The sequence below is a fragment of the Macaca nemestrina genome, chromosome 5 (genome assembly GCF_043159975.1).
Source record: "Macaca nemestrina isolate mMacNem1 chromosome 5, mMacNem.hap1, whole genome shotgun sequence".
Lineage (NCBI taxonomy): Eukaryota > Metazoa > Chordata > Mammalia > Primates > Cercopithecidae > Macaca > Macaca nemestrina.
In genome coordinates this window covers 84,389,932-84,414,482 of record NC_092129.1, presented here as the reverse complement: position 1 = coordinate 84,414,482, position 24,551 = coordinate 84,389,932, and the positions used below count along the sequence as shown (strand labels likewise).

Genomic DNA, 24,551 nt, shown 5'->3' with positions numbered 1-24,551 from the left:
ATCATTCATTAGCCAAATATTTGAAGAGTAAAGGCTTCTCTTCCTACTTAATAAAACTTTTGAACCAGCTTTCATTGAATGACAGCAATTGTAGAGAGAGAGCCTGGTCTAGCGGGTGGCATGAGTCTCAGAGGAGCAGAAGTTATTGCACAAGGCAGGGGAACAAATGGTGTGGGAACAGCAATGAGGGGCAGGGAAAACACCAAATGTGCCTCTGTCTCCAAGGGATGTGGAGGTAATTGAAAATAGTCTGTAGGAAAGAGAGCTGAAAACCAAGCAATGTCTTCAGGGTACAGTCCAGCAGAGTAGGGAGATAAAATGGTCATTCTAAAAAGTAGGTGAAGATATGGAATATGCTAATCTCTGATCAGGACTTCTTTAACACACAGTGGCAGCATTTAGAAGGGTCAGAATAACAGGAGGTGAGGCTGCAGGGTACATACAACAGTATAGAGATAAGGTAAGTCCACAGAGATGGGAAGAAGATGAAACTAATCTTGATTATTTCTTAGATGAGTGTGGGCAAGCTGACACATGGCTGTCATGTCTAAAACTCCTTTAGGATAGCTCTCATGGGATGACTGTTGTTCTCCAGGGGTTGGGGAAGAGGGTGAGGACATTCCTAGGTGGACTGGCATGGGAATTTGCTAAGCTTTCTCACTCTGTAATAGCTTCCTGTAAGATAGCAGAGACTTTGCCCATGAGCAAATATTGAATAGCAGAACCAATTGTTGCACCTTGGTTTATTCATAGCAGCATAGTCTGCCATACCATGTGAAAGTGCCTTCAATAAAATGTGCTAATGCATGGAATCTTTTTGCACTTAGTTAAACATACACATTTCTTCCAGGGCCTAATTTGCAGAGCCTCACAAATATTGACTCCGCACCCCTTTTTTATTCTCATCTTGTTCAGCCAACTAACTCACTTACTGGATGTGACTTCTGTCACACTGTTGCCAATTATCCTTTTCCTGAAACGCTCCAGTATTATGTTGATCTCAGGGCTTTTTACCTTGCTATGTCCTTGGCCTGAAATACTCTGTTTTCAGAGTTTCAAGTGTCTAGACTCTTTCTCACCTGTTGGATTATACTTCATCTCTTACCTTCCCTGGAAAGGCTTTCAGGAAATTACTTAATTTTGTCTTGTCTTATTTTACCAAGTACCTTGCAGTTGTTTTCTTTTCTATTGACCTATTTTATATTTTTATACCACTTAGGAGGATCTGATAATATGTGTTGTATTTGTTTAGGCATTTGTTAACTGTTTTCTTCTCTTTATCATGAACTTCATGGCTCAAGGATTTCTATTTATATAGAGGAGGGCTAGCTCACAATAGGTGCTCCATAAAATGATGTTGAATGAATGCATAAACACTTGATAAAGATCACTTTCTTTCTTTCTCTCTCTCTCTCTCTCTCTCTCTCTCTCTCTCTCTATATATATATATATATATATATATATATACATTTTTTTTTTTTTTGAGATGGAGTCTCCCTCTTTTGTCCAGGCTGGAGTGCAGTGGCGCAGTCTTGGCTCACTGCAAGCTCCGCTTCCCAGGCTCACGCCACTCTCCTGCCTCAGCCTCTCAAGTAGCTGGGGCTACAGGTGCCTGCCACCACGCCTGGCTAATTTTTTTTGTACTTTTTAGTAGAGACGGGGTTTCACCGTGTTAGCCAGGTTGGTCTCAATCTCCTGACTTCGTGATCCTCCTGCCTTGGCCTCCCAAAGTGGTGGGATTGCAAGTGCAAGTCACCGTGCCTGGCCTTCTTCATCTATATTTTAAAGTACATTACTATTTTTAAATTATAATTAAATATAGTAGTTGTAATTTTCATGGTTGTTGGGACAAAATGTGATTATATATATAAAAAGTCCCCACTCCAATTCTTTGCACATAGTAGGCAATTAGTCAACAATTTTTTTCATTCATTTTATCCATAGATCCCATGGAAACAGCATACCAGATATTGATTAAATGATATAATTCAAATTGGGGTATTATCATGGTGAAATTAGATGTTGGATATCATGTATTATATAGCATATATTACATGTCACATGTTATTCATTATGTATAAGATTTATGGCATAAGATATAAGATATAATGTATTTTTATTATATAGTTGTGGTGAGATTATAATAGTTAAGTTTTTTTTTTGTAAAGCACTACTATTTCCTACAAAACTTGAATTTTCTTTTAATATTCTAGACTTCATTAATTTTAATTAGAAGAAAATAAAGTTGACTTTGTCCTAAATAAATGAGAAATTTTTTGTCTTCTAAGAAAAGCTGTAATTCTGATGATTAGTTTCATGAATAACTGTTACCTTTTTTCTTCTTGTTCAATGTTTTCAGGAAGAACCCTATGTCCTTTTTAAGAAGTCTGACAAACCTCTCTATGGTAATGATCGATTTGAAGGCTATTGCATTGATCTCCTCAGAGAGTTATCTACAATCCTTGGCTTTACATATGAAATTAGACTTGTGGAAGATGGGAAATATGGAGCCCAGGATGATGCCAATGGACAATGGAATGGAATGGTTCGTGAACTAATTGATCATGTAAGTCCCTTCCCTCATTATTTATTAGTTTGTTATATGGCTACAAGGTTTACTCTTTTTTCTTGATGTGTGTGAGTAGTAACTACAAAGAGCAGTGATGTATTTCAAGTATGTATTTCCTTCAATAATTTTATTTAAGCTAGATAGTATTTGTCACTAAATATAAAAGAATCTAAGAGGGATATATAGCCCTGTGTAGGTAAACAGATTACATTTTCCACAGAAACTGAGAGATGGAACATTATCTCTCTTGATTATTACATTTCAAAGAGATACTTCCCAGGTCCTTGAGAAACGCTTTCCTGGGCCATAACATTGGCACGAGGTAATTAGCTTTTAAAGGAGTTACATACATTTCAAAGAGAGAGGGAGAAAGGACCTATAACTATGAATTTTTAAAGTAAGTATTCTAAGAACAGGGGGTGAGGAGGGGTGTTTCTTTCCTTATTTTCAGTTGGAAGAATCAGACCTTTTATTTGTAATTAGAATTTAGTATTTAATTAGTATTTAGTATTTTTAATTAGCTCTTGCAATTGCAAGTGTTTGTTATTTTAGAAATAACATGTTTGTCACCTTCTTATTTCCATCCCTCCTTAAGGGGACCTTAAACATACAGGGTTTGGTATGATCTTTCAAATTCATTATGATCTAACCAAGATGGTTCTCAGTGGTACAATATGAAGCTGCAACTTCAGATGGATATCTTAACTTTAAAAAGTATAATTCATAAATTTAGAAAAGGAGAGTTTATTTCTTACAAAGGGTTGCAGTATGCAGGGTGGCCATTCAGACAGGTTGGGAAGCATAGTCTCTGGTTGGAAGTCAAAAGCAGACACTTCAATGGAGGGGCAAAAGGAACAGGAATTTACGCTAAGCAGGGCGGCTGAATTATATATATATTTTTCCCAATAGGAGAAGTCATGAATATTTATGAAAGGAGAAACTTGTGCATGAGCATGAACATGCCTCTCCATGGATCCCATGTACAATAATGGTGGCATTAGCGTGGTCTGAGGGTGGAGTTTTCAGTGCTATGGCATCAGAAAGTGAAGCACAGGACATGAAAATCCTTACTAAGCATTCTCTAAAGATGGCTAGAACCATTTAATGGTCATGGTCTAACAGGCAAAAAAAAGAAAGGGCAGCATCAAGGTTGGTTGATATCACTGTTGAAGTCTTTTGAAAGGGCCGTTTTCTGTTTTCAGTGGTGAAGTCTTCTGAAAGGACTGTCTTCTTTAGGGAAGAAAGTCTAAAGGCAGTTAGTGAGGAGGTTGGTGTATAATGAGGCGTGTCTGCCTTTTCTATCCTGTCATGGTTGAGAACTCCGTTTTCAAGGTTACTCTGGGGTTCCCTTGGCCGGGAAGAGGTCCATTCAGTTGTTTGAGGGGCTTTGGATTTATTTTTATTTCTCAGATATTAGGAGAAAGTGATTTTCTGAGGCATTAGGTATTGTTAGTCCTTGAAAAAAGACCTTTTCCCTGAAAACATCATCCCCCCTTCTCCACTCTCCCATACTCAGTAGAGCTCTATAAAATAGTGTGCTAGTGAGCACTTGGTAGGGCAAAGGTGAGTTCAAATCCTAAGTCTTCAGCTGTGCAGTTGCATGCATTGAGAACACCTTCTTAAACACTTTGAAACTTAACTTTCTGAAACATAAGATAAAGATAATTTATATCATTTTAATAATTAGGAATGATATATGGGAATTTTCTAACAGTGTCTGACATATAGTACATAATCAATAAATAGAGATGTAACTGATAAGCCCAAACTTAGTGTCTTCTTACTTGTTCTGTCTTCTACTATAGTATTTATGAGTGTTTGTGTTGAGGGCTAAAACATAAAACATTTAGACAGTATTACAATGAGAAAGCTGTAGGGACTATAGCACTATTATGATTAAATTTGAATTTAATCATAGTCAATGAGATCAATATTAGGCTTTGGTAGTGAAGTTTATTAATTGGATCCTTTGCTGTCACAAATACACCAGTCCTTTCCTACCTAAATGACCTATATGTTGTGAATGGCAGTTTTATATTAGGATTAATTAAACATAGAGAAGCATTAGGAGAGAGTCAAATTCACTGTTAGATCAGCAATAGGCAAGATAAAGAAAAACAACAAATAATATTTAGGGTACCAATGAAGCAGGGACATCCTTATTTTTTTGAAAATTACTCTTAATATTTAAAAAAAGTCAAAGTACTCATTATAGATAAAATCAAAACATTTTTGGAACTTCTTATACTTAACAGTTTGATATTTTGTCAAATTTGAATTACACATATAGGGGACAAAGCTCTTGACCCGCTATAGTTTTGCTGAAAATCACTGATATGAGGTTAATTAATAAGAGAAAGTACATACGAATTTATATTGTATATACTTGTATATACAAGACCCTTCAGAATGAAAACTCAACTTCCCAAAGAAGTACAGAAGCTCGTATTATCATCTTGAGGTTACAACGAGCATGGGGGCTTGCATCCTGGTAAAATAGTTTATGAGAAGGCAAAGAAAATGAATTCTATGGAGGAGCAACAAATGATTACTACAGAACAGAAATTAAGTTGTAAACATTTTTTGTGTTCTAGAACTTAAATGATGCTTGAAGACAATGATTATCTTGAAAAAGGGTCTGTTCAGATGTGGTTAGATTTTTTGTTTTCTTTCCTGTAATGGATAATGAGATTACAGAGAGGGAAACAAGAATACTTGTTCTCCTAGGCGGGTAAATTCTTTTTGTAGATAGGAGAAAAGTCTCTTCTAGTGATTATTGATCCCCAAGAGTTTTTAACTTAAAATACTCTGACAGTGAAGGATTTATTTTCTTTCTTAGATCTTTGAGGATCTTAATCCAGCATTTCTCAAATACATTTTATTCTCCTTATTATTAATTTTTTTAAGAGGATCTTTCTGTCACCCAGGCTAGAGTCCAGTGGCATAATCATAGTTCACTGCGGCCCTGAAGCCCTTGGCTCAAGCAGTCCTCCTGTCTCAGCCTTGTGGGTAGACATGCTAACATCCCTAGCTAATTATGTATTATTGTTATTGTTATTATTTTAGATATGTGATCTTGCTATGTTGCTCATGCTAGTCTCAAACTTCTGGACTCCAGGGATCCGCCTGCCTTAGCCTCTGTAGTAACTGGGATTATAGACATGAGCCACTGTGCCTGGCTTCAAATACACTTGAAAAAATTAATTTTGTGGAAACTTTGGTACATTTTAAAATGTTAATAATATATGTCCTACTACAGAGAAAATACGGAAGCAAGCAATCTATTTTGCTTTTCCTTTATATACTAATAATCTACTCTCTCAGTCCTAACATATTTTCCATGGGGCTGATCATCTTTTGAGTTTTTATGATGATTGATGACTTGAAATTTTTTGGTTAGCTATAAAAAGTTGATAACTTTTGAAAGTTATCAAACTGATTGGAATCTAAATTAGGATGTTATTTTATCAAATCCGTTCGCTGCATTCATGATCTTCTGTATTGTACTGTATATTTGGTATAATTTATCTGCTTCAAATATACTGAAAATAACTAGGAGACATAAATAATAATGGTGCAGAAAACGTTCAGCATTCAACAATATTTATTGAAAGAATGACACAAATATTTCACAATGTTCCACAACAAACATGAAACTCAAGCACCACGGTCTTTAGAGAATATGGCCACGTATATTCCAAATGCTTTTATTGTTAGATTGCCTTCCAAAAGCCCCAGTGAAAGTTTCTGTTCAAGGGCCAAGAAAACAGGGTCATATCTTCTTCTTGAAATTAAAGCATCATAACCTTTTTTATTCTATTTTATAAAATATTTTATCACATTTTTCATTCTTAAAAGGAAGCTTAGCTATTGAGCCTGCCATAGTAGAGATGACTACACAGAAGCTTACTAATGCAACCATTTTATTAAGTTGGGTATACATTTTACTTGTAGCTTTGGGTTGTGTTTTATTTTTTTTATAGCTAATAACTCATTTGTGGGCTCATGAGACAACTGTGATAAGCATCTTATTCATAAAGCCAACTAGAATTATTCATTAGCATAAGGGAAAACACCTAAGCTGCAATAAGCTACCACAACATGTTATTATGGGAGTGCTTAAAGTGACAAGGTCAGTAAAATTACTTTCAAATCTCTGGTGATGTTTGCCTTAGCATTGGAAAACCTCAGAGAATATTTATGCTTGTAGACATCCATGCATAAGCTAATAGAGTAATGCACAAAGTATCTGTAGGGGCAGGTTGCAAATAAATCTCATATTTGTCCCCACCTTTAGTTTTTCACCCCCCCAAGTAGCTCACACGTTTGCCATTTTATTATGTCTCTATTATATACTTCCTGCCTTTAATATCATCTCCAGGAATGCATATATACATTACAGTCAGATTTTCATTTAATCAGCAATGTTATCTCAAACCTTTCTCACTGAAATCATTACAGAGATACTGAAAGATTACAGTATATAATTTCAGGTACTCATGTTGGCCTTTAATTTCTTTTTCTTTGTCCCCTGACACCTGATGATTTGTGCAGTCCTCAGCTCTTTCCTCTTGTCGACTGTTTAATGTCCATCCCCAGGGTTCTCTGTTGGGGCTCTACTCCAAAAGGCTTTGTGTGCCATTTTATTCTTCTAAAAAGCCTACTTTCTTTGACACCTGTAGAACTACTACTTCTGGTACTTAATCATAGATATTCCTTATTACTTGAAATTCTTTATCCTTTCATCTTTCACACAGACTAATCCCAGCTGGAGGCAAAATTTCAGAATATCCTTAAGCCAGTGTTCTGCTGGTAATTCTCTGACCTACTGTCATAAGACTGATAAAACGTGTGTGGGAATACTGTGTGCTCATACTCAACAGATCTACAGTTACTTCTTAACTGTGCAAATGTGGGCACCCTCTCTCTAACTTTTTTCTCTCTCTTACTCTCCGCTGTAGCTTGAGGAAAGTTTCTTACTCTGTCTTGAGTGACTTCTATCATTTATACAATGGGAATAATGATGCTTCATTGAATGACGATGTGGATTAAACGTTAATATCAGAGAATAGAGAAGGACTATAGCCTTCTTTAACTTAGTTAAGTACATCAGTCAGACGGCAGAGATTGGGTGTATTTGGAGGAGACACAGCAGAAGGAAAACCGTAAAGACAGGAAGCAGGAAAAATTTAAATGCTGCAGGACAGTGATGCAGATCCCTCTGTAGATATTAGGCCCCTCATGCCTCAGTGTATGAAAAGCTCCTGCCATTGGTGGATAATCTCATGCCTATAAATACAAATTTTTCCTTTTTAAAACCTGACCTTTAGTTAAAAAACTGCTACCTAACCTGGGTTGCAACTAAAGAAACAGCATAGAAACAGTTCTAAGACTGAACTACTTAATGGGTTTTCAAATCAGATTTGAGAAGTAAACTCTAATTTGGGACATGAATACATTGCACAGGCCTTAATGTACTGAGTGGCAAATAGGAAATACTCAAGAAAAGTAGTTATTATTATTACTATTAAAATTATTATTATGGTTAATGTATCCAAAAGGGTGTCAATGTTTTTGAATGTTGCTATATTTTGTCTATTCAACCCCATGAGCTAGTTTACAGGATTACTGTTGAACCATGATTATATTTAAAACAAATAATTGACTAAATGTGTGCTATAATGCTATTAGAGAAAAGGGGCATTTAAAAACAGATTTCTAAAGCCACATTAGTCATTCCTTTACCCATTAGAATTGTGTAGACTATGAGAAATTATCTAAATAGTAACATTTAAAGTTTAGCTCTTTTATAAGTGCCAAACATCTTTACAACTTCTTTGTCTTTAAAGAGATTTGTGTTTTAATATAATTAACCATTTGATGTAGGTAAAAGAGGGCATTGAGCAATAAATGCTTATTTTTTAAAGTAGGGTCATTTTTGTAGCTTCAAATGTTGAAATTTTAGAAGTAAACAAAACTTGATCATTTGACAGGTTTTCTTAACAGAATGAAAAAGAAAGTCTGTTTCAGCTTAGAAAACAACTCAGTAAAATGAGAGGTCTGCTGGAATCTAATTCGGTATTTTACATTATTTTTAAAAAGACCCATGATGCCATGGATTTCCAGCTGTCTGAATGCTTCCCAGCATGCTGCCTTGGCATTGCAATTGGTTTTTAATATTATCAAGCCTTTTATGATTCATAAATGAACCTTGGAGGACCTCACTACACTTTGCTTTTGCCTCCTGATTGCTCTTTTATTATATGTGAGGAAGGAAATCAAATATTTGTTTTTCAGGGAACTTAAAAAGGCTCCAGGTATTATCACAAAAATGGAAACACTAAATCAAAAAGCAGTTTATTCTAAATGGGAATTGACTTGCACAGCCATAGCTTTGAATTTTGACAGTACATTGTTTAATTTTGCATCCTAGTTGAGGCACTCTGGTACTTCCTGTGAAAATAAACACAAAAGCTAGTCACGGTGATTCACGCCTGTAATCCCAGCACTTTGTGTAGTCAAGGTGAGCAGATCACCTGAGGTTAGGAGTTCGAGACCAGCCTGGCCAACATGGTGAAACCCCGTCTCTACTAAAAACACAAAAAAGTTAGTCAGGCGTGGTGTTGCACGATTGTAATCCCAGCTACTTGGAAGACTGAGGCACAGGAATCACTTGAACCTGGGAGGCGGAGGGTGCGGTGAGCTGAGATCATGCCACTGAACTCCAGCCTGGGCAACACAGTGAGACCCATCTCAAAAAAAAAAAAAAAAAGAAATACAAATTTAAAAAAAATCACAACCACCAACAACAAATGAAGACTGTTGGGGAGTAGAAATACTATTATTATTGTTATTTTTTAAATGTTGGCAAAAATAGCTAAAATCAGAAGTACAAATTTGTAATTTCCTATGACCCAAAATTAACCTATTTATTAACTTTGCTTCAAGTGTCTCTTTATTGTAAAAGTTATAAAATATTACAAATAATGTTGAAGTGCCTTCCTCACCGTAGTTTTTCTCAATTTAGTATTTTCCACATCAATCATAAAATATAAAACTACATTTTCCTCATCCCTCTCCAGGTGTAGCCATTATCTTAAGTTTGGTGTTCTCCTGGCGCATTTTGTATAAATCGTTCAATAGTACTATGTAACAGGATTATATCATTTTTTTTAGTCTTCTACTGATAAACATTCAAAATGCTATAATTGAAGATGCACATCTTATCTTCCATAGCACCTACGCAAAAGCTTTTCCATGATATATGCTTATTTCACATTGCATGCCTGTAGCAAAATCTCATGTACCCCATAAATATATGAAATATATTAACAAGGAATTTTTGATCAGAGTTCATGTGTTTTTTTCCCCAATTTTGTTAGGGACCGCATCTGAAAAACAAATTTCATTAGATATTAAAAAGATTTTTCTCCAAAATATTTTTACTAATTTACATGTCTACCCATAGTTTATAAGAATTTCTATTCCTCTGCAAAATCATTAGTACTTGAGATTAGACTTTGAGACTAGACTATTAGAGTATTTGACTATTTGAATTTGGTCAAATAGTATGGTGAGAAACAGAATCAAACTGCTTTAATTTTCAGATACTCATAATTAGCCATTCTTTTTCTCCATATTTAAATAGGCTTTTTAATTTCCCCGTCTTTGAATTCCCCATTGACTTCGTTCCTTCTTATTCATGCATAGTAATTTATTATATTTTCTGAGTGCCTATAATGCAAATATTTCCCCCAGCCAAGACTTTATCTCTTAATTTCATTGTGTGTGTGTGTGTGTCCATGTGTGTGAATGTATGTGTGTTTACATATGGAAATTTTAAAGTTTTAGTTTGTCACATTTAGTCATTTTTTAAATGGCTTGTGATGTTTGTGATTTGTTGGAAAAATTCTTTTTTAACTGAAGCTCAAAAAGATATTTTCCTATTTTTTAATATTCTTAATGTTTTTATTTCTCAAATTTAGTTCTTTCATCTAGTTGTAGTTTGTTTATTAAGTCCATACTGATTGGACCTCAACCTAAGTGAAAGCCTGAATTCCTTTCAGCCCGTTTATGAAGCAGTACCCCCGCAACACACCAAATTCTGCTACAACATGTATGCCAGTAATTTTCTCTTCTTTGTAATAAAGAAACTTGAAAAGCAAGTAATTTTTACTTTTAAAGAGACATTCTGTGAATATCATCTGAGATGATAGAGATATTGGGAATTATGAAAAGTATGTGACATTTTTTAAAAGGGCTAATATAGTTATTTTGAAACGTTTTTCTTAACGAGAATTTAAACAGTGAGCTGCCGAAGATATAAACAAACTGGCTCAGCAATGGGGATATTTTGAAATTTAACCCAGAAACATGGGCTATCACAGATCAGTGTACTTCTGATTTATGCTATACTAGGTTATGATTCATTAGAAATTGTACCAAGATAGAGCCTCAACAACCATTTATTGAATGTATATTCTGGGAAAGACACTGTAACCACAGCAGTAATAATAGTTCTCAAATATAATGACCATCTTTTATTTTAAAAAGTATGTTAAGTGTTTAATTTTTCTTTCAGTGCTAATGTAATAAAGAATGTCTTCTCTCTTCATGCAGTTCCACAATTAATATTATGTTTAGAAATATTTATATATATTTTTGAATTTAAAAATTATTTAATTATTATTATTATTTTTGCTGTGATGTATTCTCAGAATACTTAAAAAAACTTGTTTCCCTAATAACAATCTTCTGGTAATTTGCTATTAATTGCAAAATTATAGCAAAAACCAAAGCTAAAGATTATTTTATTTGGCAATTGTATCATGAATTATTGAATAAATATCCCCAATGTACACTACTAAGTTCCTTCAAATATAACTTCTGAACTTAAGATACTTAAAATGTCTGTAAAAAATGAGTTGGACATAAATATTCCCAGAAAAAACAAAGCACAAAGTCATAATTTGAAGATTGAGAGAAAGTAAATTACTAAATTGATATTATAGAGACTCCTATAAATGGCAACTTCTGTACACTGCTATCCATCCTATTAATACTTTTGCCCCTAAAAAACAGGAAGCAACTAATTTGTTATGCAGTACAGAGCATTGAGACTTTTCCTTAATGTAGTCAGGAAATGCTTCTTAAAAAGAAAAAAAAAAGCCTCAATATCTTCTTAAATAAACAATGGAAAACAGGTTAGAGTAGAAGAGGCATGAAATTGGAAATTTCATTGCTCAAACAAAATGTTATGTAAAAATGAAAGTAGAAATATAAATTAAGGGTAAGGGAATTCTGTGAGGGAGCATGTCCAAAACTTAGGATTATTGAAAGTCAATAATAAAAATTTTGTATGTAATTTAAATAGTAAATTTACAATGACACTGTTGAAGCAGTGGGCTGAAAAATTTGTTTATCTGTGGTATGTGGAACATCTGTGTGTTATTAAATAATAAATACTGATTTGCCTCTGTTAGTACCATAACAGCAGAATAAATGTAACTGAAAACAGATATAAAAAAAGTAGCTTTTTTAAAGATGACATTTTCCGTAGAGCATAGAGCAAATCTAAACAGAAAGAAAAAAAAAAAGCCCAACAAAACTTTAAAAAGTTAAAAAAAGGAAAATCATAGCATGAAATTTATTAATGCTATAGAAATTTGTTCAGTGTGATTGGATTTTCCTTTCACGTTAAATTGCATAAAGTTTCTTTGCAAAGTAAATTTGAGCGATAGGAATTTCAGAAAAAAAATGCTAAAATAAGTTATTCTTCATTATATTCCCATGTGGAAAAATAATTCAGTATTGTTCATTTAGCATTGTTGTGCCACTCACATTTTTAGGTACTGAGAAACATATAAATCCTAGGTGCGATGATCATTAAATAAATTTTATATACTTTAGATAGTACAACAATAGAGAGATTCTGAAAGTATTTTGGGAAGCGTGAGGGGGTATGTCTAATTTTGTCTTGCCTCAAACAAGACATTGACACCTACATAGAGGAGACAAAACATGCACATCAATAGAATATAATGCTTGGGCAAATCCATTTGTGGCATATTCCTGATTATAAGTAGTTTTATACATGGAATTGGACAAACTGGCCTGGGTGGAAAAACAGGATTCATGCAGGGAAAAACAGGGAAAGGGTCAGGGAAGTCTTTAAGCTTGAATTATGAAAAAGAAATGACAGATGCTTTTTCAAATACACTATTTTTAGTGCTGCAGTTCATTTAATTGCAGCATGTATTCTACCTGAGGGATGTTGTCTTATGTAACACCACACATGGCCAAAACGGTGTACTCGGTCAGGTTTATTTAAATATTTTGAAAGCCGATTCAATTTAAAATGAACTGATAAGATTCAGACAATTTATGGAGGGAGAATTAAGATAAAGAAAGTTTCTACATTTTTTTCACCTAAGGAGAAAATAGATCTAGTTTTCTCAATTAAGAAGAATTTATTGAAAATGTATTGGTATGCTAATATGTAATTACACTAACATTAACCACTGTTGTTTTGTGCCAAAATCGTGTGCCTTCATCCATATAATTTCCTGACCACTTCTAATTGCATTTTAAGGTTTTGTGGCTCTTCTAGGAAATTCAGTTTGCAAAAGATATGGCCACTGAACTGGAGTTTATTTTTTACATGTTTTATTATGATATTCATCTGATCAAGTCTTTTGTATTCTTTAAACATTATCCAATTTTGATCCTTGAAAATCAGAAGTAATGTCTGTGGGAGCTTTATAGAGCAAATAGTCTCACTGTCCAATGTGCACAAAAACACCGGCTGTTGAGGAAAGAAAGAGCTTTATTTGTCTTTTTTCAAATAGGCAAGTAGTCAGCAAGGAGACAGGAGTGGATTCAAATCTGTCTCCTCAATTTAGGGACCCCTTGCTTCTGAAAGAGTTTCAGTATTCCGGTTCCAGTCATGTCCCAGTCTTATTGGTATAGAGGGGAAGATTGATTGGTCTTGGGTGTTGTTAGAGATCAAAGCTTTTTCTATTGTGCATGCCTAGGCTACATGACCTGCAGTTTTTGTTTTTATTATATCTAAAAGGTAACTCAACAGTTTGTTACCAACTAAGCAGGCCCAATTTGGGCTAGTCTAGTAGATACAGGACTTATTCAAGTACAAATTCCATTATGAATTTATGTGACAATGTTTAGTTTAACATTAAACAGCATTAAACTATCCTTTATGTCCTTGTATTTTCACTTCCATGAAAATGAATGATTTTGATATCTTGTAATCTACTAAACTCTCTTTGTTGACTGTAGACTAAGTTGCTCTTACCAAAATTTAGATTTAAAATATTCTAATTTTACTTTGTGCATTTCAATACATATATCATTAAGGTCCTTTTCTAGTTAGAATATAAGCTGTGGGAGGGCAGTAACTATATCTCTAGGATTTAGCATTATGCTTAATACATAGTAGAAAATGAGTGTTTGTTAAATGCATGAATCCTGTTTTTCCACCCAGGCCAGTTTGTCCAATTCCATGTATAAAACTACTTATAATCAGGAATATGCCACAAATGGATTTGCTCAAGCATTATATTCTATTGATGTGCATGTTTTGTCTCCTCTATGTAGGTGTCAATGTCTTGTTTGAGGCAAGAATGATTTGATTTTCTTGGTATCTTTCATAGCACTTGCCACAAGGCTTTACACAGAGTCAAGATGGTCAATAAATGTCTATCAAATAAATGGGTAGATATAAATTATCCACCCAGCCATTTTTTCTTTCCACACTAAAGGAGTGCAATTAACTTGACATTGTACGTGTGATTACTTGAAACCATAGCTATAATATTATCACACTTTCCTTCAGAAAAAAAGAAATAGGTAAAGTTGGTAAACTTATTAACAGAATTTTGAAGTAGAGAAATACATCATAGCTATCGAATAACAGATAAAGGCAATCTGAAACACACGATATTTCAAATGTAGACACGTAGAAAAGTCATTTTCAAGTATTTCTTAAGCAGATACTGTCAGATATATTGGACAATGTATGACATGAGATATTTTGAGAGCATGTGTTCTGAAAAACAGGGTAAAGGCACTTGGACAAAGAAGTTTCATCTTTAAATCCTGCAAAATAAACATACACAAAAATCAGAATTTTTACCAATTACATTGGTGTACTTCAAATGAGATCTGATTACCTATACACACTATCAAAAAATAGCATTTCTGTGGGGCAGGAGCAGGATGGAAATACAGTACACACTATAATAAAAGCATCATCAATGTAAAAGTAAAGGTTTTAGCATCAGCATGTTAAGAATGAGTAATCCTGGGCAACACATGCTTTATCTTTTAAACATCTTAAAAAATCTTTTTGGATGGATTATTTCTAGAATGTATTACATGTATTTACTCTTTGAAACTGCAGGGCAGTAATCATAATCCAAACTCTAGCTGAAAATTTCATATCCGTTTTGATGCTTTCATGATCATTCATCCTATTTATTTATTTATAAAAGTATTTCATGCAGTGTCTTCTTTTTCCAATTTTTATTTTAAATTCAGGGTTACATATGCAGATTTGTTAGATCGCTATGTTGTGTGATGCTTAGGTTTGGAGTGTGGATGATCCCATAACCCAGATAGTGAGTATCACACACAATAGGTAATTTTTCAACATTTGCCCCCTTTCCCCCAACTCTAGTAGTCCCAGGTGTCTATTATTCTCATCTTTATTTCCACGTGTACCCAATGTTTAGCTCCCACTTATAAGTGAGAATGTTTAATATTTGGTTTTCTTTTTTTGCTGTTAGTTCGCTTAGAATAATGGCCTCTGTCTGTGCACTTGTTGCCGCAAAAGACATGATTTTGTCATTTTTTATGGCTACATAGTATTCCATGGTGTATATGTACCACATTTTCTTTACCCAGTCCACAGTTGATGAGCACCTGGGTTGCTTCCTTATCTTTGCTATTGTGAATAGCTCTGCGATGAGCATACAGGTGAATGTATCTTTTTGGTAGAACAATTTAGTTTCCTTTGGGCATAAATTCAAAGGATTTGATGAGTCAAATGATAGCTCAACTCAGTTCTTTGAGAAATCTCTAAAATGCTCTCCATAGCAGCTGGACTAACTGGCATTCCCACCAACAGTGTATAAGTGTTCCCTTTTCTTCACAGCCTTGTCAATATCTGTAATTTTTTTTTTGACTTTTTAACAATGGCCATTCTGACTGGTGTGAGAATTGTGGTTTTCATAATAATTGTATACTTCACATTGCAATCACCCAAATATATAAAATTAATGTCTACCAAATTTCTTATTCATGGTTTGAGCTTGAAAAGTTGCCAACATTTACCCAGTAACCATTTACTGTATTAGTCCATTTTCGCAGTGCTATAAAGAACTGCCTGAGACCTGGTGATTTATAAAGAAAAGAAGTTTAATTGACTCACAGTTCCACATGGCTGAGGAGGCTTCAGGAAACTTACAATCCTGGGTGGAGGGAAGCAAACATGTCATTCTTCACATGACAGCAGCAAGGAAAAGTGCTGAGTAAGGCGGGGAAAAGCCCCTTATAAAACCATCAGCTCACTCATTCACTATCATGAGAATAGCATGAGGGTAACCACCCCAGTGATTAAATTACCTCCCACTGGGTCCTACTCACGACACATGGGAATTATAGGAACTAGAATTCAAGATGAGATTTGGGTGGGGATATAGTCAAACCATAGTACCATCACTTTTATTCTTTCACATCTTTGTAGGTTCAAATGAGCACTCAACAATAATTCCCACTTCCCATCCCCTCCGAAGAGCATGTACTGGTATCTTATCTTCTTCATCTTATTTCCTATTATCATTTACTTACTCCATAATTCCTCACATACATTATATGTTTTCTACAAAATATTAAATAGATTAGGTATTTTTATGTTTGTTTTCAATGAGCATTTAAATCTTTGAAAGTCAGCATTTTAAAAGATAGGTTGATAATAAGCTGATTTATGAGCCGAGCTTTATGAACTGATGAAAACATTGAACATATTTAAAGCAGAGTTCACTGCTTAGCAGAGTTGCAAATGATAGTGATACCATTGTGAAGAATTCTTATTTCTGATCCTTGGTTATAAAGGTTCCCAGTGCTTATCATGCATTTATTTAGGAGGTATTGAAGTAGTTAAACACAAGTGATTTTTAAATTGGACATTAATTTTTAATCTGAGCATAACAAGGATGAGGGCTTCCCATTCCTCTTAATCCTTGCTGAGAGGTGCAATTAGAAGTCAATTTACAAATCAGAGGACAAGAAAACAAGGACAAAACCTGGGTAACAGATCTCTTGTACTGTATTTTGGGGGGTATTTCTTTAAGTACTATTGCTAGTCTTTAGATTTAGAGCATCCTTTCTTAGAGATAAAAACTGCACATACTATTTTTTTTCTTTCATTTTGCTAGGTAGACCATCATATATCTGCTCAGCCAAAATAGAACTATCTCAAAGATGTTACAGTACAATTGAGTAAGCTATTTTTTTTTTTTTACAAAAAAAACTACTTTTCTTAAATTAAGAAAGCAGTAACGCATTAATTATTTATTTCTGATGAAAATTTTATTTCTATTTTCTAAATTTACTTTCTTCTTGTTTTTCTCTTTACTTCTTTTACATTGAATGAGTTTTCTTTTGATTCGTTGTTTTTTCTCCATTAATTGGAAGTTATAAGCTTCATTTCTCTTTATTATTTAGGGGTTTTTATGGAAATTTTAACCAGCAAAGTTAACAAGATATTGATAACCAATATTTTAGCTTTCTTCCAAATAATACAAGGACCTTAGGAAGCTTAAACTGATCAACCATTCTGCTGACATCTGCTATTATATTAGTTCTAATCTGATTCTTTCATGTTAAGATTGAACATACTTAACACATTTGTTTGCCTTGCTTCCCATTTATTATTTATTTATTATATCATAGTCTTCTGTGGAGTCCTGTTTCCTTCTAGAATTACATATATTTGTGTGTGTGTGTGTGTGTTTGTGTAAAGATCTCTCATCTTGAGATCAGCATTACAGATAAAAACTTAATTTGAGTTACACATAAAATCTGAAGTCTGTATTTAGGAAGAAAAAATTTAAGAAGAAAACGTGTTTAGGTGAGTCTATTAATTATGAAAATAGTAAACTTAGTTTGGAACATGAAATTGTCATTTTTGTAGGCTAAAATGATGTATTAGGCATTTCATATGACCTAACCTGTACATTTTTCCTCCTCATAATGTCTTTAAAATGTTTGCAGAAGCTTTTTTTACCTTGGGACCTAAATATGCAACCTTAAAGATTAATCTAGAAAATAATCTAGATCCTTTTTTATAGATGATAATTGTGATGATAGACTCCTTTCTGATATTTCACAAGTTTTCTTAAGAACCCAGATCTAATTAGAAATGAAAACAAGTCTAAATGATTAAAATATGGTTTCCTTAGAAAACAAAAGCAAACAGACACACACATACACACACATACACAAACCTCATCCCTGCAGCACCATTCAGGGTCCACTTATTCTGAAAGTGCCAGAGGCCTGTCACCATTGTTGAAAGCTTGGCAAAGTTCAAAGAGAGCATATCAATGCACAGTGAGATTTAATGTGCACTACTCATTACCGTGGTGAGACCCTTTGTTAAAACAGTCAATTTCTATGCTGTTTGTAAGGTTGTGCAGTTGTAATTCCTGGATGACTGCCAGAAATAGCCTTAGTAACAAAACACCCAGCATCCTTCTGTTCTCAAATCAATCAGTCATTGTGTAAAGAACTTTTTGATTTATGATGAATCTTGTGTCCAGTGTTTTTAGGTTATTTCACTACACTAAGTCAACAATATGTTACTTCTAGGTATGTTATTATAAATGGACTCATTCCCATACATCTTTATACATAAACTTTTTATGTTATGGTTTGTCATAACAGTTGAAGTTGAATTTGTTAATTAAAAAAGAGTATGTAATATGCATACAAATAATAATGCTAGCATTCTTATATGCTTTTGTATTCTCTCTATACAAATCATGAGCCACTTAAGAAACAAACGATTTTCATAGTTTTCCTAAAGTAGCTGGTTCAATGTTACAACTAAACACACACACACACACACACACACATTTATGTTTTTATACTTCATACATAGGCAGAGTATATATGTATATGTGTATATATGCATATAGATGTTTATGAATACATACAGTTGGCCAACTGACCCTCTTTATCCTTGGGTTCCAGATTCAACCAACTGAGAACTGAAAATATTGGGGCTAGGAAAGGATAGTTGCGTCTGTACTGAACATGTACAGACTATTTTTTGCTTTTCATTCCCTAAACAATGCAGTATAACAACTATTTACATAGCATTCACATTAACTTCATTGTTATAAGCAATCTAGAGATGATTTAAACTATACAGGAGAATGTGCATAAATTACATGCAAATACTATATACTTCATATAAAGGATTTGAGCACTGATGAATTTTGGTATCCAACAGGGGCATTGAAACCAATTTCCCCCTGGATATCAACAAATAACTATACAAAGATGGCATATATGTGTGTACATGTATGTTAAAAATAGTTTTAAAATAATAAAAACATCCGAGTACAAAATAAGTATTTGAATAGACTAAGATTCAGTATTTTGTCAAGGACAAAAGCTCACGTTTCAATGTCAATATTAACTTTGATAGCTTAGCAAGGACTTGATACATCTTTATTTGCTTTTTTGTTGAACTCTGTTTTTCAATTCATTATTCCTTAATACATTTTCATTCCATGTGGAGAGATAATCAGTCCATCAAATGTATTTTGGTTTTAAAAAGGCTTTGTAACTGTTAACTGTAGAATGACTTGGAAGTCAGCCAGGTTTTCAAATCTCCCCCCAGTCTTTATTTGTAGTGTGATCTTGGGCAACTCGGTTACATTCTCTGAGCCTCACTTCTCTCACTTAAGAAAGGGCATTGATGAAAGCACACACTTCATAGTAACGATTAAATGACCTAAAATGTATGAAGTTCTTAGAATAGTGCCAGATATATTATATTATAAGCACTAAATAAATGTTAGCTGTCGTTTGTATTTTTTTTTCTTGATGGAAATAATAGCAAAATTTCTGAAATAAATGAAAACATAAACTCAGGCATCTCACTTCCTCAACCACTTACCCAATTTCCCTTGGAAATTATCAATGGAGTAAACAAATAAGTAAAAGTTTGCATTCTCACTGGAATCTAGGGATGGAGCCTTCAAAATGTCATTTTTTTTTTCTATTTAGTCTAGTACACATAAAATTAGAGTGAAGGAAGAATAGAAGGTTAGTACTTGATCCCCTCATAAAATATCGGTATGTCTGACAATTACATGGGAGGCCAAGAGAAATTGCTCTTTGTATCCCCAGTAGGGTTTTGTTTTAAACATTAAAATGATTCTGTGTTAATCTAAACACAATATACCTCACAAATTTATTACTGTTAGATATTTTAAACAATTTTGAGACTCTCTGGTCTATTTAACTCTCTCTGTATTTTTATTTACAAAATACATTGGGATCTGTTGACTTTGCTCTGACTTACCACTCTTTCTCTTACAAGTCATTAGTTATCTTCTCTGAATTCTCACCGTCCTCCATTATGAGTAATCTCCCTTCATTCCTAATCTTTCTTCATTATTTGCTATCTTGGTTCACTGCTCTTCTATTCAAACTGCTCATTCTGTGGCTCTGCCTGTGCTGGCTGCTCTGTCTCTCACACTCCACTTATTTTAAGAGTGTGGTTCAGATTCTTTTGACTACCTAGATCAAGCAGTATGTACTAGATTATTTACTGTTATAAACTAAAAAATCTTAGTAGTTTATACCTACAGAGATTGTTTCTCATTAACACTACTTATAAAGCATAGGTCAGCTGAAGGCTCTGTTTCATATTTTCTCACTCAAGGACTCAGGCTGATGGAGCCACTACCACGTGGTGTGCTTTTACTTCTGGAAAGCGAAATGAGAGAATATGGTGAACTGCATACCGTCTCTCAAAAGTTTCTTTGCAGAAGTGAAAGCACACAATTTCTGCTTACGTTCCTTGACCAAGGTAAATCACATTAATGTGCTCAACTTAAAGGTAAAAAAGGAGTACAATATTCCATGTACACAAAGAAAGACAAAGTAGAATGTAGTTAAATAGCACTAATGCTTAACCTATTTCCCATTGCTGTTTTAATTCATGCTTTCTCTAGAACCCAGAAAAAAATACATGCTTCTTTGAGGCTCATTTCTCTGGATACGCCATTCCTTTCATTCCTTATATTATCACCTACTCAGTTTCTGATCACAATTACATATGCAATGCTTATTCTGGCAATGGACTCATAGCCTTTCACTTTAAGAGAACCAATTTCATAATTTTATTTGAATTCAGTGTCCTTACAGAACACTCGTCCATTATCCTGCACTCTATGCTTCTTGGGTTTTTGAAGCTCTCAGCCACTTAGTCCTAAAGTCACATCATAGTCATGATCATAACCTAAAGGACAGCAACAATTAGATCAATAATCTGAAAATTCAAATCATTTCTACTTGCTTATAAATTTGATTGATCTCATTACATTTTTTTTTACCCCATCAAACCCATGAGTTGGGCAACTGGAAGAAGCTGTATAAGCAGAAAAATAAGAAGCCCCAGAACTCCAGAAATTGTGTGCCTTTATGGCCTGATACTCCTACTTCGGAGTGGATAAACTTGGACCACAGAAGTTCACTTTCAAATGGAAAGTGAGGTCTCACTATTTCAAACAGTGAAACTCAAAAACTCAGCCCGAGAGGCAGCAGTGACATTTTGGCTTTACATGAAATTTGGTAGCTATTCCTTTGGAGGAAATTTTATCCACCAACCCATAGCCTAAAAATGACACTGCTGACTCAATAGGGCCCTAGATTCCTATGGCTTATTTTAAGTACCTGTGTTTGGTTAACCGACAAGTTGAAACATCGTGGTGTCCCTTGGACTACTGTGGCTATCTAGTGTCAGAGCCAACTATACAAAACTAAAACTGACTGTGATCATTTTGGTTAGTAGGCAGAACTCAAAGCCATTCTTATAAGTCTAGCTATGACCCTTGAGTTGTTTCCAGTGACCTGAATATTTGGTTTGCTCATCAGACTGGCAGATTAAATATACCCTTCTTTGGGGTAACCAAAGATAGAAACAAATTGTGGCTGCTAATTGGACAGTTTGGGTCACTAATGAGTTCAGAATCCATGTTTATTAACTGCTATATTGCTCTTTCTCACTCATAATTTATCTCAAACATTCCATAAATCTTCTCCTAACTGCTCCACTGATCTCTTGCTTATATAGTTTATTGTGTTCTTATAGTTTCTCTGGGTATTTCTTGCTTCAAAGAATCATGTGTAAGCTCTGGGAGGGATCATGTTTAAATATCTTGACATTCCTACTCTGCCAAGTCTACCAGTAGATACTGATTGATAGATTCTGTCATATTATTTCACAGTTGAGAAAATAGAAACTTACTGTGTTTTACTCTGAGATATTTTTATATGAACTCTTTTAACTAGTGAAGGGATGATAATTACCTTCTGAAATTAGGGATATTTAACATTTTTATAATTTTGTCTTTGTTCCAAGTCTTATTTTTACATCTAAACAGAACAGTAATCTAATTGATTATTACTTCATGTTATTCCTGGAAAAACTGCACAAACATATGAGAATAATAAGAACTGGTAGCATTCAAACATAGTAGCAAACACTTTCCTGCAACACATTACTTTATATTTGATATCAGAGATTCCATTTGAATTGTTCTAATTAAAATATATTTATAAAAAGGGAGCTTAGTTTTCCTTGTCCTCAAAATATGTAACATATTGTCTTCATTTCAGCAACTAAAAATAAAGCAAAACATTCACTTCACTTTTTACTCATTTCATGTCTTAGTAGTTTATTTTCAGAAAAGAGTTGTATTTGTACTGAACCTACTCTACAAACTTAGGCCAAATAAAACTTTATATATATGCATCTCAATCTTTAAAATCTTAAATTTAATAACCATAAAAAATTTGTGACCTTTATTGTTTAAAATTGTGCTTTATTTGATTAATGAAGTTTTTCAAGACAGAATATATGGCCGAGCGTGGTGGCTCAAGCCTGTAATCCCAGCACTTTGGGAGGCCGAGACGGCCGGATCACGAGGTCAGGAGATCGAGACCATCCCGACTAACCCAGTGAAACCCCGTCTCTACTAAAAAAATACAAAAAATTAGCCAGGCGAGGTGGCGGCGCATGTAGTCCCAGCTACTCGGGAGACTGAGGCAGGAGAATGGCGTGAACCCAGGAGGCGGAGCTTGCAGTGAGCTGAGATCCAGCCACTGCACTCCAGGCTGGGTGACAGAGCCAGACTCCGTCTCAAAAAAAAAAAAAAAAAAAAAAAAGATAGAATATATGAATTTAAAAGGCATGTATTGTGTTTTTATTGAAATAGAGAATATATTTTCATTGCTAAAATTGTGCAATATAGAAATATATGAAAGAACAACCACAATTCTAGTAACCATAGATAAATACTATTAGCATTGCTTGATGTCTTTCCATTATTTATTCTACACTTTTCAAACACACTGTAGAAATTTTCAAACCTGTGCAAATAAAAAAGTAAAGTGAAATTCCATGCACCCATCACCAAGCTTCCAGCATAATAAAACCATTGGCAATCTCATTTCATCTTTTCTCCCACCAATTTCCTCTTTACTTGCACTATTTTGAAGTAAATCCAAGACCATGTTGTGGGACTAAAAAGAAAGGGACTTAAAAACACACACACACACACACGATCATTATCAGAATTTTTAAAATTTCAATTCCTAATGACATCAAGTTTCAAGAAATGGTATTTATGTACCTTTTTCTGATTGTCTTATAATAGTTAATTATTAATTTTTTATAATTTACTTGTTTAAATTGGAATCTAAACCCTCTTTCATTTATGATTGGTTGATATATTTCAAGAATTATTTAATCTACATGTTTCCCATCTTACTATGTTTATATTTAGTCGAGTTAGTGTTTATTATTGCATGTTTTGGTATTTATCATCATTATCAGTGTCCATTACATTTCACTGGAAACATTATAAATTGCTGCTTAACAGTGAATGGTAATTTTTTCTTGTCATATTCTGTTTGATTTAGCCATTCCTTTTTGGGGCATAGTTCCAGATTACAGATGATCTTGGAAAAACACTTTTGTATATCAACTTGTTTATGAGCTTTATTTCTCAAAAATTCTAGGTGTGACCTATTGGAGTTAAGTAATATGGATATATTAATACTCTGGCAGGCTGGAATAGTAAGTGGTCCACTTTTATTTAATAGAAAAAGTACTTTGTTTCTGATCTTTTTCTTAGATCCTTCTACATCTGCTATTAGACATTTAATTTTATATTTTTTTAGTTAAAAAATTATCTGTGGTTAAAAGAAAGAAAGGAAGGAAGAATAAAAAGGGAAGGGAAGACCCAGGCACAGTGGCTTGCACTTTTAATGCCAGCACTTTGGGAAGCTGAAGCGGGAAAATCACTTGAGGACAGAGTTCCAGAGCAGCTGGAGCAACATGATAAGACTCCATCGCAAAAACAAAACAAAGCCAGGCATGGCAGTCATGGTGGTGCATGCCCTGGCTACTCAGGAGGCTGAGGCATTGGGAACCCTTGAGCCCAGGTGTTCAAGGTTACAGTGAGTTTTGAAAAGGTTCAGTCATAACTATGTTATTCAATATTTGTTAGAAGGCACGATTTTAAGTTCCCTCATACCTCAAAAAGTCTAACAAATATTGATAACATAGTTATGTTTAAACCTTAACAAAACTTAAAGGTGCAGATTCAGGGAATCTTACTGGTCATGAGAACCCGATAAAACATGTTATAGAATATTTTTT

The 24,551-nt window shown here is 34.1% G+C and overlaps 1 protein-coding gene across 6 annotated transcripts in view; it reads left to right on the top strand.

Moving 5' to 3' along the window:
- The window catches only part of LOC105478796 (glutamate ionotropic receptor kainate type subunit 2), a 705,430-nt gene that overhangs the window by 477,227 nt on the left and 203,652 nt on the right, over positions 1-24,551 (top strand). For all 6 annotated transcript variants that reach the window (XM_071096677.1, XM_071096679.1, XM_011736429.3 and 3 more), the window contains exon 10: positions 2,360-2,566. In XM_071096677.1, coding sequence (XP_070952778.1) covers positions 2,360-2,566 — 207 coding nt within the window. The remainder of the gene's footprint in view (positions 1-2,359; positions 2,567-24,551) is intronic.